The 18,290-nt window shown below is 37.6% G+C and overlaps 1 protein-coding gene and 1 non-coding gene across 2 annotated transcripts; one reads left to right on the forward strand and one right to left on the reverse strand.

Moving 5' to 3' along the window:
• Positions 1-851: 851 nt before the first annotated feature.
• LOC130945969 (probable sugar phosphate/phosphate translocator At1g12500) lies at positions 852-2,598 on the reverse strand. The gene is made up of 2 exons (XM_057874680.1): positions 1,868-2,598; positions 852-1,802 (listed from the first exon to the last, which is right to left on the reverse strand). The coding sequence occupies exons 1-2, from the start codon at positions 2,323-2,325 to the stop codon at positions 1,160-1,162; spliced, it is 1,101 nt and encodes a 366-aa protein (XP_057730663.1). The 5' UTR covers positions 2,326-2,598; the 3' UTR covers positions 852-1,159.
• A 15,087-nt stretch (positions 2,599-17,685) lies between these two features.
• Positions 17,686-17,793, forward strand: LOC130956524 (small nucleolar RNA R71). The gene has a single exon (XR_009077145.1). It is a non-coding gene; the product is annotated as a small nucleolar RNA R71 (small nucleolar RNA).
• Positions 17,794-18,290: the final 497 nt, after the last annotated feature.

Genomic DNA, 18,290 nt, shown 5'->3' on the forward strand with positions numbered 1-18,290 from the left:
CATGGACTGGCTTTAAGGTTTCAAACAAGTGCATTTCTTTTGTCCTTTGCTACAAATAGAGATTTAACAAGTCAAGATTGAATCTAGCCATTTTTCAGAAAGATACAATGTAACCGCCAACAAACACATAGCCTGGGATATTAGACTTAACCAATTTAGGACATAAATGATTGGTGGTGAGTGTGGCATTGCCAAAAACTACCTTGGCAATTTTTCAGAGATGTCAGTGCTCAATAGGGTAAATTCTAGGCAAGGAATTTGATGGAGGAAAGTGTGTATTAGGTAGCACATGGAAGCACATGACATGAATCTAGGTGAAGCTTTTGGTGGCACGTCACTTTCAGGGTCAACATATTTTACATACCTCGGTTGTGACATATTGACAGCTGAATCACCAAAATAACAATATAGTTTTATATATTCACCATAACAAGGAAAAAACTATACTTTCAGATAGCAACTCAATCAATTAAATAAATTGATTCCCCCCACCATGTTTGGTAGTGTTTCAATTGAACCCTTGCTGATGATGGCTCTTCTATATGCAGAGAAATCAAGTCCTCCAAAAGAGTTAATATTCTTAACACAAACCAAGATATTCTATATCACCGATTTCAAAGTTCCCTGTAATGTGATTCCTCATAATTATTCTGAAATAAGTACTTTTAAATGTGAAAGAGGAGAAATCACCACACAAATTATAAGAACTTGGCAGCATATGATCAGTGGCATTTAAATGAATTGTGATGAGATGCAGATCAATTATAAAGAAAACCACACAATTCATACATAAAAAGAAAAGCATGCAAGTAACAGCAGAATAAAAAGGACAAAATTGAAACAACAGATGATGTTATTGACAAAATGAAGCGAGGGAGAATTCTCCTCCCTCACCAAATTACACATAAAGATCTTCTTGAATGAATCGTTTATGTATGCTGCCAAATAGGGCATGGACAATTTTACAAGCTTAAACTCCTCTTCCATTCCTTTCTTCCCTTCCTTTTCCTATACAGTCCTTATATAACGAGATTTAACAATACAATGCAATCAAAGTGATCAATAAAATATTTGCATAACAGGAGTCACACAGATATTTTCTTTTATTTTTTTTTTTCAAGTATCCAAAAGGGGAAAAAATTAAGAGAAGTATTATGTGTCAATGTGTTGTGAGTTTGGATCTCTTCTTAGCCTCACTGTAGAGAACGACCCCCATAACGGTTATTCCAAAGCCCGCCATCCCCATAACCGTGACAGGATTCCTGAATATCAAAACAGAAACAACCGCCGCAACCGCAGCTTTGGCGTTTCCCAACACTTGTAAAGTCAAGGCACTGGTGTGCTTCGTGACCAAGAAATTCGTCAAATTCACCAAATACGCAACCGTGGCATTCCCAAGCAACAAGAACACCATATACGGATCCTCCTTCGCCTTCTCAATCGTCACACTGAAAACGTTCCCTTCGATGTAGAGAGTAAATGGCAGCAATATCATGGCCGCCATTGGAGCCATGTATAGAAGAAGGTTCATGGAGTGAAGCTTTTCGCCTTCTGAACTTAAGAGGATTCCCTGGACCACCGATTTGAGTGCTCGACCCGCGGTTGAACCCACGCAAACCAAGAAGCCGAACAAGTGGAAGAGAGGCTCGCTGTTGCTGGCGACTACGATGCCAAGAACAACAGGCAAGAGTGCGACGTATACTTCACCGGTTTCTTTCTTGCAGGTTATGATGAAAGAGAAGATGGCTGTGAAGAACGGGGTGGTTGCTCCTATTGCTTGGTTGAAAGACACAGGAATGTACCTATATTGAACGAATATTGAGTTATTGAACTCTGAATCCAATACAATTTCTTTAAGAAAATATACCTGAGGGAGGTGTTGCCGCAGACAACAGAGAAGCAGAAGATGGCGCTGAGTGCGAGGATCTTAAGGAACTGCTTCTTGGAGTGGATGTGCTGAGGAGGAACGAGCTCCAGGAAGTTAATGGACGCGTAGCTGTAAGCGGAGCAGGATAGCATATGGAGCATGGTGAGAAAGATTGGGTAGCGGTAACCATAGAAGCTGAGGAGGTACTTGTTGAGGAGGAGGACGCCGATGTTGGAGAAGTACCACGACGCAATTATGATTGCAGTTAGGATCGTTGGGGACATGGAGGTGGTGGTGGCGATGCCACTTTTTAGGCCGTTTAGGTGGTTGTTTCTTGCTTCCGATGGCGGTGTCGCCGGGATGTCCAGTACTTGGTTGGGATTGTTGTTGGTGGATGAGTTGTCCAACAACCTCGGATTGCTCATCCTTCTGGTTGTCCATGTCTGTGCCTCCACCATTTTGCCAGTGGGTTTGGTGTCTTTGTGATTCTGGTGATGCTATAACATATGGCAGAGTTTGGTGTTTGTTTATGTTTAGATCTGAATTTTGTATTGCCAAGCAAGTGGAATGGAGGATTGGGATTGGTAATTGGTGGGGTGACAGGGACGAAAGTGTGTGGGAGGGGAATGTGTTGCTATTAAGATTTGGGTTTGTGGCCGTTGGATGAGGATTTGTGGGGCCCCAATTGGAGGGAATAATAAAGGGAGGTTTCCCCTCTTTTGCAATGGGTGGACCCTTCTGGACTTTGGAGAGAATTTGTTTATGGATAGGCTTTGAAGCCCTGCCTCCAGCTCAAGCTAAGGTGGGGAGTGTCGGTGTTTAATCACAGAAATGTACACTTATAAGGTATACATTGGATCCACTTACATTCATATTCACTTTACAAATTAGAACAGATCAAATCAATCATGTAGAAAAAAAATGCACTTACGTTTATATTCACTTTATATCAAACCAAATCATATGTTAAAAAAAAATGTTAGAAGGATTTAATTTCAATATAGTATCACCATAAAATAGTTTTATATATTTAATTATATCATTTTACGTCAAATAAATAATTCTTTTATATTAATGATAGAAATAATTATTCAAAAAGATGTATTTGGTTTAATTTTTTTTTTTTATTCTCGACTAGAGACGTTGATCAAATTTATATCAAAAGATCTCAATTCGAAAAATAGATATGACTTATCTAAAAAAACGACTTCGATTAGAGATTTATTAATTTAATGGCGAAATTGTATTGCAATAACAAGTTTACAAATGACGTTAATTAAATTCGAACAAATTTGTAATGAAACAATATAATTGAATATAACTTAAAAGGAAATAACTATAACAAATGAACTTAAAAATTTAAAAGAAATTGTTCAAAATAACAAATTAAAACAATAAACAAAGTTAAGATTTTAAGTGAATAAATAAACTAAAGTAATGAAATAAAGAAAAATAAATTAAATTTAAACATTCATATGTACTTGCATTCTATGATTTAACGTCTATGTGACTTTGAAAATTTGAGAGTTTTTTTGTGTAGTTTGAAATGTAAGAAGTTGAAGTTCCTTCATAATCTTTTGGACTCCTATATTTATAGAGACAAATCCAAGCTGTGCAAGCAGTTATCCTTTTTTCACATTCTTTGCTTGACTTACTCTTCAAATCATCCACGTTTTTACTGTATTTTGATCACTAAGTAATTATCCTATATTTTTCTCAAAAGTACTTATTTTTTACATATTTTTTATTGTTTGGACTCAAATTTTTTTGTTGAGTCTCACCGTTTCTGTCTGACCAATGCACTATTTTTATTAAATTTTTGTACTAATTAAAATATTTTATATGGTTAATATGTTAAAATTAAATTTATAATATGTAATTTTAATTAAAAATTAGTCCTTAATTATTTCTTTTCTTTAAATATTTGGATGGAATATTCTTTTCTTATTATGTGTATGAAAACTTGGAAATGTGATCAAATGTGATCTAGAGTTATTAGTAGCAGTTAGTACTGTCTTTAATTGACTTTGTTAATTGATTCTCTATCTTACTAAAGACTTTTTTATTGGTTCACACCTCAACGGAAGACTTTTTTTATTGGTTCACAATCCCAATTGAAGATCCTTTTGCATATACAATCAAATGAGGTGTGATACTTTTACTTTATTAGGTGATAAGGGTGATAAGTGGAGGATGATAGAGCGTTGCCGTTTAGACGAGAGTTGATCTTCAAATTAAAACATTAATAGGGAATATTTAAGTGACAATTTCATTGGATGTATGGATTCGTATTTAGTAATAGTACCACGCAAGATCTTTGACCCTAATTGCATTTGCAGGAGCATGATAAGTGATAACTCTTTATCTCAATTGCAGGCCTCTATTTATTTATGTTGTTCCCGATACATGTGCGATTCTTGTTGGGATCCACAAGTGGAAACATGGGTCTCTAAAGAGTCGGCGCTAATTTGACTTCATATTCTGCCATTCGGATGCTTCTCATCATGTTTAAAATAAAACAATATAATAATTAACTAAGTTAATAATTAATTGATAATAATTGTTCCTGTGTAGATAAATTTCTCAGGTATATTAGTTCCATAATTCTGAAATGCACTAGTTTCTTTTAGATAAATTATAGTTCAGATTTCCAACAACAAAGAAGGTAAGTATTTGTAAAAAGTTTTTCTAGGTTCAAGTCAATATAAAAAATATATTAAATAATAAAGTAATTTAGATTCTAAACTTATCTTCTATTAAAAAGTAAATGATAATTATATGATGATTAGATTATAAATAATATTAAAGTTATGATTATTTGGTTATTAAATTAGTAATTATCACTGATAATATCATTTATTATGAGTTCAGTTATATTATACATATAAGTTTTTTTTATTTACAAGTCTTACAAGTTGGGTTAAGTCTAACTAAAACTACTCTCACCCAACTCAAGTGTGTTAAATGTGCGCGTTACTCAACCGTTTCCAAAGCACGCTACTCACCATTATGAACGACTCTTCTTCTTCTTCCTCGATCAAATCTACAACCATCAAGATTCAAGGCACATTTGAAAACTCTGAAGAAACTTTCAAACTCGTCGCCAACACTCGACGGAATCAACAAGCAAACATCAAAATCGCCATAAAAAACACCGAAAAAAAGAAGAAACATTATTCAAGGTACTGTTTCAATAATCTTCTAGGTTTTTCAGATTTCTCTTTCTGATTTCGAAGCTAAAGCGAAGTATTATATCATCGTATTTCTCTTTTATTAAGTAGATTCATTATATATTCTTGCTTTAAAGTAGATATTATGCTTCTGGTGAAACTATTCAAGACGGTTATACTATTTTCGTACTTTTAGTGAATAGTTTACGTATTTTTTCATCTGTTTTTGTGCATGTTTACATGTTTTGAAGTGAGTTTGTATACATATAAACTTTGTATTGCATTTCAAGTGAACTCATATTGGGTGTATATCAATCGAATTCGAATGTGATTGGTGCTTCTAGTGATATTTTGAACTTAAATATCATTTTAAACTCATATAATGTCATATAATCCAAAAATAAATACAGGTGTATGTGTCTGTGATATATATCAAGAGTATTCAAGTATAACTGGTGCTGTTGTACTTGTACTTAAGCTGGTATTTGGGTGTATCTGGCAGTTATTTGGGTGTATATTGATGGTATTTGTGTATATGTGGCTGATATTTGAGTATATTTGGCTGGTATTTTTATCTATTAAAAATATTTTTTATTCCTTACAGTAAAAATGATAAGTAAGAGCGAAGATGAAAAAAAATACAATGTAAGCACACACCCTAGTATAAATATAGCTTATTTAAATGACTCTCATGTTGTTTTGTTTACAGCAAACCAATGATTTGAGATGCTCCACGCGACTATTGAATGAAAAGTTTGAAAAAAAAGAGCGAGGCGAAGAAGGCCATCATTCGGGAATTAAGATTTGGTGGTCTGATGCACATCCCGCTGATTAATGTGCCATACAATATGTTGAAGGAGTTGGCTAATTCCTTTAATTTGGACAAAAACAAATTGGACACAAGGCACGGTTCGTTGAAAATTAAACCTAAAAAAATAGGAGCTGCCCTTGGCCTCAATGCATCAGGTAACTTATTACAGAAAATCTTTGACAAGACGCCCAAAAGCATAGGTTCAGATTTCCAAACTAAAATTAGAGATTGTTTGTTACAAGTATAGTCCAAACCCAACAATTGAACATCAATCAAATATTAAATTCAAATCAAAATAACCTAGAGTAATTAAACCTCGGGTCATCTTACCTAGAAGTTGCAATGAAATGTATATTTATTGGCTATGTGAGAGCATGGAGATTGGGAATGCAAGAGAGCAAAAAATGTAAATAGTAATGAAGCAAATAATCATGCAAGGAATGTAAATGGCAAGGAGTGAAACAAGCATGCAAAGAATTAAAGGAAAGCAAGTAAAAGTCATGAAAATGGAATTTAAATACTAAAAGGAGCCCTTGGTGAGCATTGAGAAATTTAGAATTCCTATCCTAGTTATGAACCATAAACATGGCAATTGTGTGAAATTTATCCCAATTAGTCAATCCTACTTGAAAATTAGTCAAAAGGGCATAATTGATTCCAATCCCTAAGTCCTAGTCAACACTAATGGGTCACTTAGAGTCAAGGAAAACCAAACCAATTAACAATCCTCATACAATGCCACTACAAGAAAATGAAACATTTATAACAAAAACTTTGTAACAAATTTAAAATTGTTACAAAAAATTATTTTTTTGTAACAAAAATTAGTAATTGTTACATAATAATAATGTTTTGTAACAACAATATAATTTGTTACAAAATATTTTGTTATTTTGTAACGACTTAATTTTTTTTTTACAAATTATATTAGCTTTTGTAACGAATTGGTATTTTGTTGCAAAATTTTATAATATTTTGTAACAAAAGATAAAATTGTTGCAAAAGTTCAAAATATTTTGTAACAAAATATCCATTTGTTTAAAAAACTCTAATTATTTTGTAATAAAAAATTAATTTGTCATAAAATTTAATATTGTTTGTAACAAATTATTTGTTTATCACAAAATACAAGAATTTTTGTCGCAAAACATCTATTTGGCTGATTTTTATATTAATCAAGATTCTTATGTAATTTTATTATAATTTAATATTTTGCATGATAGAGATTAAAATTCATTAAGGGAAGAGTTATATAGTTTAATTTAAATAATTTCTATTATGAATAAATTATGATTTATTTTATTAATTTAAATTCTTTATTTTTAGAAATTAATCTAAAGTAACAAAATTATTTTCATGAATATTTAGAGTTAAATTAATTAATATTTTGGTAAATTTTATTATAATTGGTTATTTTATATTTTTATATTATAATTTAAATTAAAAATAATTAATTAAACTTAATAATATGTTGATAAATAATATTCTTAAATATTTTTAATAAAATATATTTAATTTTAAAATTACTTTACCTTCTAATTTTATCAAAATATCTATTCATATTTATCCTTATTCTTTTATAAAATTTTTAATTTCTAACCCTAAATCCAAAAATTCTCAAATTAAACCAAAAAAACCCCTAATTTTCCCTACCCCTAACCCAGCCCCATGAACCCTCCCCTTTAGACGTAACACACACTTCACAACAAACACACCCACGCAGAGATCAACAAGGGAGGAAAAGAGAAGAGCGTCGCTGGCTTGTTGTCGCCGCGCCCAGCCCGCTCTGCCGTCGTCGAACTGTTAAGCCTAGAGGAGAGAGTCGCCGCTATGCTGTCGAGAAGAGAGAGCTTGCACAGAGAGGGAGAACTCGCGAAGGACGGGTTGCTGCCCAGAGTCGCCTCCATTCATGCCTTGCCATCGTCGTTCTGCCTTCCATCAAGCTCAAACCCTCATTGTTCGTGGAGCTTGTCGCCATCGCCGTTGAAGCTGCTGCTGTTGCCGTCACACGCGACGCCACCGAAGTTCCCCCTCACCACCGTCAACGCCAATCTGAGCAGAGGAGAAGAGGAAGAACAACGGGAAAGGAAGGGAGTCATCCCTGTCACCACCGTCGAGCCACACTGACCGCCAGCGAAGCTTCTGTTGCCGTCGTTTACAGAATTGAAGGGAGTCATCCGCAACCGACACTGCTGCCTCACCACCATTTCTTCCTGTCCCCTTTCCCCTGTTCTGCTTCTACATTCCCAGGTCATTTACTGCATTTTTCTTTCAATTTTGTTAATTTTGCTTAGTTTGACTTAGTTAGATATGCATGTTGTAGTGGATTCTAGGTTGTTAGGTAGGCTGAACATAGTTTGTAGAGGAATTAGGTCTAGAAAAGTTTTACTGTTATAAATGTGTTTGGAATAAGTTTTTGTGAATTGTTTGTTGAATGATCATGAATGTTGTTTGATGCACTAGTTATCTATAGCTTACTTTTAAATGTGATTGTTGTTGCTCATGAAACTATCTCTTTCTGATAAAAGAAAAATCTTATTTAAGAAAGATAAGGGAATACAAGAAATTATAAGATAAGGGATCCTCCTAAATAGAAAAAGAAAAGTAAAAGAAATAAATGTAAATGAGTGAACATCATCAAATTTCATTGGAGCAGAGCTTGTTAACAATCAATGTGCTTATGTGTGAATCAGAAAAGAAAAGAAAAAACAAAGTGCTTATGTGTCAAAGCCTTATGCAGTAGGTTCAACCTAAGTCAAATTGTACCTATATGGTGGGATTATGCACTGTTTTACTTTTCATGGCATGGCCAACCATTTATTTATGACCATGTATTTGTCTGACAGGATTTAGTGATGAAACTCTGCAGGACTACCACTGCAATTTAGGTCCAGATGGTAGGCGTAGGGATGCCGATGAAAGGGCTGAGCTATGTAAAGGAACAGTCAAGTTTGTTGCTAGTAAAGAATTTATGGTTAGTTTCTTTTTAAACTATACAAGTTTTTTCAAGATTAGTTATAAGAAAATCTTGATAATTATGAATTATGATGGTAATGGTGCACAAAATTGTGATCATCAATGGCGCCATCAACATGGTATGCTCAATTGCAATCTCAACACTGTATCACAACTTCGCACAACTAACCAGCAAGTGCACTAGGTCGTCCAAGTAATAAACCTTACGCGAGTAAGGGTCGATCCCACGGAAATTGTTGGTATGAAGCAAGCTATGGTCACCTTGTAAATCTCAGTCAGGCATATTCAAATGGTCATGAATGATATATGAATAAAGCATAAAGATAGAGATACTTACGTAATTCATTGGTGAGAATTTCAGATAAGCGTATGGAGATGCTTTGTCCCTTCTGTCTCTCTGCTTTCCTACTGTCTTCATCCAATCCTTCTTACTCCTTTCCATGGCAAGCTGTATGTTGGGCATCACCGTTGTCAGTGGCTACAGTCCCGTCCTCTCAGTGAAAATGGTCCAAATGCTCTGTCACAGCATGGCTAATCATCTATCGGTTCTCAATCAGGTTGGAATAGAATCCATTGATTCTTTTGCGTCTGTCACTGACGCCCAGCCTTCAGGAGTTTGAAGCTCGTCACAGTCATTCAATCATTGAATCCTACTCAGAATACCACAGACAAGGTTTAGACCTTCCGGATTCTCTTGAATGCCGCCATCAATTCTAGCTTATACCACGAAGATTCCGATTAAGGGATCCAAGAGATATCCACTCAATCTAAGGTAGAACGGAGGTGGTTGTCAGGCACACGTTCATAGGTGAGAATGATGATGAGTGTCACGGATCATCACATTCATCAAGTTGAGGAACAAGTGATATCTTAGAACAAGAACAAGCTGAATTGAATAGAAGAACAATAGTAATTGCATTAATACTCGAGGTACAGCAGAGCTCCACACCTTAATCTATGGTGTGTAGAAACTCCACCGTTGAAAATACATAAGAACAAGGTCTAGGCATGGCCGTGAGACCAGCCTCCCAAAGAGGGTTCAATCATAAAAACATGATCAAAAGATGAAAATACAATAGTGAAAGGTCCTATTTGTAGAGAACTAGTAGCCTAGGGTTTACAGAAATGAGTAAATGACATAAAAATCCACTTCTGGGCCCACTTGGTATGTGCTTGGACTGAGCATTAAAACTTTCATTTGTAGAGACTTTTCTTGGAGTTAAACGCCAGCTTTTGTGCCAGTTTGGGCGTTTAACTCCCATTCTTGTGCCAGTTCCGGCGTTTAACGCCGGGCAGTTTTGAGCTGATTTGGAATGCCGGTTTGGGCCATCAAATCTCGGGCAAAGTATGGACTATTATACATTGCTGGAAAGCCCAGGATGTCTACTTTCCAACGCAGTTGAGAGCGCGCCAATTGGGATTTTATAGCTCCAGAAAATCTACTTCGAGTGTAGAGAGGTCAGAATCCAACAGCATCTGCAGTCCTTTTCAGCATCTGAATCAGATTTTTGCTCAAGTCCCTCAATTTCAGCCAAAAAATACCTGAAATCACAGAAAAACACACAAACTCATAGTAAAGTCCAGAAAAGTGAATTTTAACTAAAAACTAATAAAAATATAATAAAAACTAACTAAAACATACTAAAAACATACTAAAAACAATGCCAAAAAGCGTATAAATTATCCGCTCATCACAACACCAAACTTAAATTGTTGCTTGTCCCCAAGCAACTGAAAATCAAATAAGATAAAAAGAAGAGAATATGCAATAAATTCCAAAAACATCTATGAAGATTAGTATTAATTAGATGAGCGGGGCTTTTAGCTTTTTGCCTCTGAACAGTTTTGGCATCTCACTCTATCCTTTGAAATTCAGAATGATTGGCTTCTATAGGAACTCAGAATCCAGATAGTGTTATTGATTCTCCTAGTTAAGTATGATGATTCTTGAACACAGCTACTTTATGAGTCTTGGCCGTGGCCCAAAGCACTCTGTCTTCCAGTATTACCACCGGATACATACATGCCACAGACACATAATTGGGTGAACCTTTTCAGATTGTGACTCAGCTTTGCTAGAGTCCCCAATTAGAGGTGTCCAGGGTTCTTAAGCACACTATTTTTGCCTTGGATTACAACTTTATTTCTTTCTTTTTTTTCTTTTCATTTTTTTCGCATATACTCTCTCTCTTTTTTTTTTTTGAATTCACTGCTTTTTCTTGCTTCAAGAATCATTTTTATGATTTTTCAAATCCTCAGTAACATGTCTCCTTTTTCATCATTCTTTCAAGAGCCAACATTCATGAACAACAAATTCAAAAGACATATGCACTGTTCAAGCATACATTCAGAAATCAAAGGCATTGCCACCACATCAAAATAATTAATCTGTTATAAAATTCAAAATTCATGCAATTCTTCTCTTTTTCAATTAAGAACATTTTTCATTCAAGAAAGGTGATGGATTCATAGGACATTCATAGCTTTAAGGCATAGACACTAAGACACTAATGATCATGAGACACAAACATAGATAAACATAAGCATGAAAATTCGAAAAACAGGAAAATAAAGAACAAGAAAATTAAAGAACGGGTCCATGGTGCACGAAATTGTGATCATTACAACTTCGCACAACTAACCAGCAAGTGCACTGGGTCGTCCAAGTAATACCTTACGCGAGTAAGGGTCGATCCCACGGAGATTGTTGGTATGAAGCAAACTATGGTCACCTTGTAGATCTCAGTCAGGCAGACTCAATTGGGTATAGTGATAAACGAATAAAGCATAAAGATAAAGATAGAGGTACTTATGTATATCATTGGTGAAAGCTTCAGATAAGCGTATGAAGATGCCTTCCCTTCCGTCTCTCTGCTTTCCTACAGTCTTTATCCAATCCTTCTTACTCCTTTCCATGGCAAGCTCATGTAGGGTTTCACCGTTGTCAGTGGCTACCTCCCATCCTCTCAGTGAAAATATTCCCATGCTCTGTCACAGCATATGGCTAATCAGCTGTCGGTTCTCGGTCAGGCCGGAATAAAATCCATCGATCCTTTTGCGTCTGTCACTAACGCCCCGCCTGCTAGGAGTTTGAAGCACGTCACAGTCATTCAATCATTGAATCCTACTCAGAATACCACAGACAAGGTTAGACCTTCCGGATTCTCTTGAATGCCGCCATCAGTTCTCGCCTATACCACGAAGACTCTGATCTCACGGAATGGCTGGCTCGTTTGTCAGACGAGCACTCGGTTGTCAGGCGATCAACCATGCATCGTGTATCAGGAATCCAAGAGATAAACACTAGAGCCTCATATGCTTGTAGAACAAGAGTGGTTGTCAGTCACCTTGTTCATAGGTGAGAATGGTGATGAGTGTCACGGATCATCACATTCATCAAGTTGAAGAACAAGTGATATCTTGGACAAAGAACAAGCGGAATTGAATAGAAGAACAATAGTAATTGCATTAATACTCGAGGTACAGCAGAGCTCCACACCTTAATCTATGGTGTGTAGAAACTCCACCGTTGAAAATACATAAGAACAAGGTCTAGACATGGCCGAATGGCCAGCCTCCCAAAGTGATCAAAAGATCTCCAGAAAAAGGTTCCAAAGATCAGAAGATGAAAATACAATAGTAAAAGGTCCTATTTATAGAAAACTAGTAGCCTAGGGTGTACAGAGATGAGTAAATGACATAAAAATCCACTTCCGGGCCCACTTGGTGTGTGCTTGGGCTGAGCAATGAAGCATTTTCGTGTAGAGACTCTCCTTGGAGTTAAACGCCAGCTTTTATGCCAGTTTGGGCGTTTAACTCCCATTTAGGTGCCAGTTCCGGCGTTTAACGCTGGAATTTCTGTAGGTGACTTTGAACGCCGGTTTGGGCCATCAAATCTTGGGCAAAATATGGACTATTATATATTGCTGGAAAGCCCAGGATGTCTACTTTCTAACGCCGTTGAGAGCGCGCCAATTGGGCTTCTGTAGCTCCAGAAAATCCACTTCGAGTGCAGGGAGGTCAGAATCCAACTGCATCTGCAGTCCTTTTCAGTCTCTGAATCAGATTTTTGCTCAGGTCCCTCAATTTCAGCCAGAAAATACCTGAAATCACAGACAAACACATAAACTCATAGTAAAGTCCAGAAAAGTGAATTTTAACTAAAAACTAATAAAAATATACTAAAAACTCAACTCAAACTACTAAAAACATACTAAAAACAATGCCAAAAAGCGTACAAATTATCCGCTCATCACAACACCAAACTTAAATTGTTGCTTGTCCCCAAGCAACTGAAAATCAAATAAGATAAAAAGAAGAGAATATACTATAGACTCCAAATTATCAATGAAACTTAGCTCCAAATTAGATGAGCGGTACTAGTAGCTTTTTGCCTCCAAACAGTTTTGGCATTTCACTTTATCCTTTGAAATTCAGAATGATTGGCTTCTTTAGGAACTCAGAATCCAGATAGTGTTATTGATTCTCTTAGTTAAGTATGATGATTCTTGAACACAGCTACTTTATTGAGTCTTGGCCGTGGCCCAAAGCACTCTGTCTTCCAGTATTACCACCGGATACATACATGCCACAGACACATAATTGGGTGAACCTTTTCAGATTGTGACTCAGCTTTGCTAAAGTCTCCAATTAGAGGTGTCCAGGGTTCTTAAGCACACTCTTATTGCCTTGGATCACAACTTTATTTCTTTCTTTTTCTCCCTTTTTTTTCGGTCATTTTTATTTTTTTTCGTTTTCTCCTTCTCTTTTTTTTTTTTGTATTCACTGCTTTTTCTTGCTTCAAGAATCATTTTTATGATTTTTCAGATCCTCAGTAACATGTCTCCTTTTTCATCATTCTTTCAAGAGCCAACAATTTTAACATTCATGAACAACAAATTCAAAAGACATATGCACAGGTCAAGCATACATTTAGAAAACAAAAAGTATTGTCACCACATCAAACTAATTAAGCTAGTTTTAAAGATGAATTTGAAATCCTGTACTTCTTGTTCTTTTGTGATTAAAAACAGTTTTCATTTAAGAAAGGTGATGGATTCATAGGACATTCATAACTTTAAGGCATAGACACTAAGACACTAATGATCATAAGACACAAACATGGATAAACATAAGCACTAAAAGTCGAAAAACAAGAAAATAAAGAACAAGGAGATTAAAGAACGGGTCCACCTTAGTGATGGCGGCTTGTTCTTCCTCTTGAAGGTCTTATGGAGTGCTTGAGCTCCTCAATGTCTCTTCCTTGCCTTTGTTGCTCCTCTCTCATGATTCTTTGGTCTTCTCTAATTTCATGGAGGAGAATGGAGTGTTCTTGGTGCTCCACCCTTAGTTGTTTCATGTTGGAACTCAATTCTCCTAGGGAGGTGTTTAGTTGCTCCCAATAGTCTTGTGGAGGAAAGTGCATCCCTTGAGGTATCTCAGGGATCTCATGATGAGAGGGGTCTCTTGTTTGCTCCATCCTTTTCTTGGTGATGGGCTTGTCCTCATCAATAAGGACGTCTCCCTCTATGTCAACTCCAACTGAATAACAGAGGTGACAAATGAGATGAGGAAAGGCTAGCCTTGCCAAGGTGGAAGACTTATCCGCCACCTTATAGAGTTCTTGGGCTATAACCTCATGAACTTCCACTTCTTCCCCAATCATGATGCTATGAATCATGATGGCCCGGTCTAGAGTAACTTCGGACCGGTTGCTAGTGGGAATGATTGAGCGTTGGATAAACTCCAACCATCCTCTAGCCACGGGTTTGAGGTCATGCCTTCTCAATTGAACCGGCTTCCCTCTTGAATCTCTCTTCCATTGTGCGCCCTCTTCACATATGACTGTGAGGACTTGGTCCAACCTTTGATCAAAGTTGACCCTTCTAGTGTAAGGATGTTCATCTCCTTGCATCATGGGCAAGTTGAATGCTAACCTTACATTTTCCGGACTAAAATCCAAGTATTTCCCCCGAACCATAGTAAGATAATTCTTTGGATCCGGGTTTACACTTTGATCATGGTTCTTGGTGATCCATGCATTGGCATAGAACTCTTGAACCATCAAGATTCCGACTTGTTGAATGGGGTTGGTAAGCACTTTCCAACCTCTTCTTCGGATCTCATGGCGGATCTCTGGATATTCACCCTTTTTGAGTGAAAAGGGGGCCTCGGGGATCACCTTCTTCAAGGCCACAACTTCATAGAAGTGGTCTTGATGCACCCTTGAGATGAATCTATCCATCTCTCATGACTCGGAGGTGGAAGCTTTTGCCTTCCCTTTCCTCTTTCTAGAGGTTTCTCCGGCCTTGGATGCCATAAATGGTTATGGAAAAACGAAAAAGCAACGCTTTTACCACACCAAACTTAAAAGGTTTGCTCGTCCTCGAGCAAAAGAAGAAAGAAGAGAGTAGAAGAAGAAGAAATGAGGAAGAAGGGAGTGGCTTATGTATTCGGCCAAGGAGGGGGAGAAGTGGTGTTTAGGTTGTGTGAAAATGAAGGGGTGAAGAAGGGTTTATATAGGAGAGGGGGGAGATGGGGTTCGGCCATTATGGGTGGGTTTGGGAGGGAAAGAGGTTTGAATTTGAAGGGTGAGGTTGGTGGGGTTTTATGAAGGATGGGTGTGAGTGGTGAAGGGTTTTTGGGGAAGAGGTATTGAGGTGATTGGTGAATGGGTGAAGAAAAGAGAGAGTGGTGGGGTTGGTGGGGATCCTGTGGGGTCCACAGATCATGTGGTGTCAAGGAAAAGTCATCCCTGCACCAAATGGCATTCAAAATCACATTTTGAGCCATTTCTGGCGTTAAACGCCGGGCTGGTGCCCATTCCTAGCGTTTAACGCCAGGTTCTTGCCCTTTTCTGGCGTTTAACGCCAGTCTGGTGCCCCTTTCTGGCGTTAAACGCCCAGAATGGTGCCAGACTGGGCGTTAAACGCCCAACTGCTAGCTTCACTGGCATTTAAACGCCAGTGAATTCTTCCTCCAGGGTGTGCTGTTTTTCTTCCTGTTTTTCATTCTGTTTTTGCTTTTTCAATGGATTTTGTGACTTCTTATGATCATCAACCTACAAAAAACATAAAATAACAAAAGAAAATATATAAAATATAATCATTGGGTTGCCTCCCAACAAGCGCTTCTTTAATGTCAGTAGCTTCACAGAGGGCTCTCATGGAGCCTCACAGATATTCAGAGCAATGTTGGAACCTCCCAACACCAAACTTAGAGTTTGAATGTGGGGGTTCAACACCAAACTTAGAGTTTGGTTGTGGCCTCCCAACACCAAACTTAGAGTTTGACTGTGGGGGCTCTGTTTGTCTCTGATTTGAGAGAAGCTCTTCATGCTTCTTCTCCATGATGACAGAGGGGTATCCTTGAGCCTTAAACACAAAGGATTCTTCATTCACTTGAATGATCAGTTCACCTCCATCAACATCAATCACAGCCTTTGTTGTGGCTAGGAAGGGTCTGCCAAGGATGATGGATTCATCCATGCACTTCCCAGTCTCTAGGACTATGAAATCAGTAGGGATGTAATGGTCTTCAACTTTTACCAAAACATTCTCTACAAGTCCATGAGCTTGTTTTCTTGAGTTGTCTGCCATCTCTAGTGAGATTCTTGCAGCTTGTACCTCAAAGATCCCTAGCTTCTCCATTACAGAGAGAGGCATGAGGTTCACACTTGACCCTAAGTCACACAGGGCCTTCTTGAAGGTCATGGTGCCTATGGTACAAGGTATGGAAAACTTCCCAGGATCTTGTCTCTTTTGAGGTAATTTCTGCCTAGACAAGTCATCCAGTTCTTTGGTGAGCAAAGGAGGTTCAGTCTCCCAAGTCTCATTTTCAAATAACTTGTCATTTAGCTTCATGATTGCTCCAAGGTATTTAGCAACTTGCTCTTCAGTGACATACTCATCCTCTTCAGAGGAGGAATACTCATCAGAGCTCATGAAAGGCAGAAGTAAGTCCAATGGAATCTCTATGGTCTCATTTTGAGCCTCAGATTCCCATGGTTCCTCATTTGGGAACTCAGTGGAGGTCAGTGCACGCCCATTGAGGTCTTCCTCAGTGGTGTTCACTTCCCCTCTTTCCTCTCCAAATTCGGCCATGTTTATGGCCTTGCACTCTCCTTTTGGATTTTCTTCTGTGTTGCTTGGAAGAGTACTTGGAGGGAGTTCAGTAATTTTCTTACTCAGCTGTCCCACTTGTGCCTCCAAATTTCTAATGGAGGACCTTGTTTCAGTCATGAAACTTTGAGTGGTTTTGATTAGATCAGAGACCATGGTTGCTAAGTCAGAGGGGTTCTGCTTAGAATTCTCTGTCTGTTGCTGAGAAGATGATGGAAAAGGCTTGCCATTGCTAAACCTGTTTCTTCCACCATTATTGTTGTTGAAACCTTGTTGAGGTTTCTCTTGATTCTTCCATGAAAAATTTGGGTAATTTCTCCATGAAGAATTATAGGTGTTTCCATAGGGTTCTCCTAGGTAATTCACCTCTTCCATTGAAGGGTTCTCAGGATCATAAGCTTCTTCTTCAGATGAAGCATCCTTAGTACTGCTTGGTGCATTTTGCATTCCAGACAGACTTTGAGAGATCAAATTGACTTGTTGAGTCAATATCTTGTTCTGAGCCAAAATGGCATTCAGATCATCAATCTCAAGAACTCCTTTCTTCTGACTTGTCCTATTGTTCACAGGATTTCTTTCAGAAGTGTACATGAATTGGTTATTTGCAACCATTTCAATGAGCTCTTGAGCCTCTGTAGGCGTCTTCTTCAGATGAAGAGATCCTCCAGCAGAGCTATCCAAAGACATCTTGGATAGTTCAGAGAGACCATCATAGAAAATACCTATGATGCTCCATTCAGAAAGCATGTCTGAAGGACATTTTCTGATTAATTGTTTGTATCTTTCCCAAGCTTCATAGAGGGATTCTCCATCCTTCTGTCTAAAGGTTTGGACTTCCACTCTAAGCTTACTCAATTTTTGAGGTGGAAAGAACTTTGCCAAGAAGGCATTGACTAGCTTTTCCCAAGAGTCCAGGCTTTCTTTAGGTTGAGAGTCCAACCATATTCTAGCTCTGTCTCTTACAGCAAAAGGGAACAGCATCAGTCTGTAGACCTCAGGGTCAACCCCATTAGTCTTGACTGTGTCACAGATTTGCAAGAATTCAGCTAAAAACTGATGAGGATCTTCCAATGGAAGTCCATGGAACTTGCAATTCTGTTGCATTAGAGAAACTAATTGAGGCTTAAGCTCAAAGTTGTTTGCTCCAATGGCAGGGATAGAGATGCTTCTCCCATAGAAGTCGGGAGTAGGTGCAGTAAAGTCACCCAGCACCTTCCTTGTATTGTTGGCATTGTTGTTGTTTTCGGCTGCCATGGGTTCTTCTTCTTTGAAGAATTCGGTCAGGTCCTCAACAGAGAGTTGTGCCTTAGCTTCTCTTAGTTTTCGCTTCAAGGTCCTTTCAGGTT

The sequence above is a fragment of the Arachis stenosperma genome, chromosome 1, assembly GCF_014773155.1.
Source record: "Arachis stenosperma cultivar V10309 chromosome 1, arast.V10309.gnm1.PFL2, whole genome shotgun sequence".
NCBI classification, from domain to species: Eukaryota; Viridiplantae; Streptophyta; class Magnoliopsida; order Fabales; family Fabaceae; genus Arachis; species Arachis stenosperma.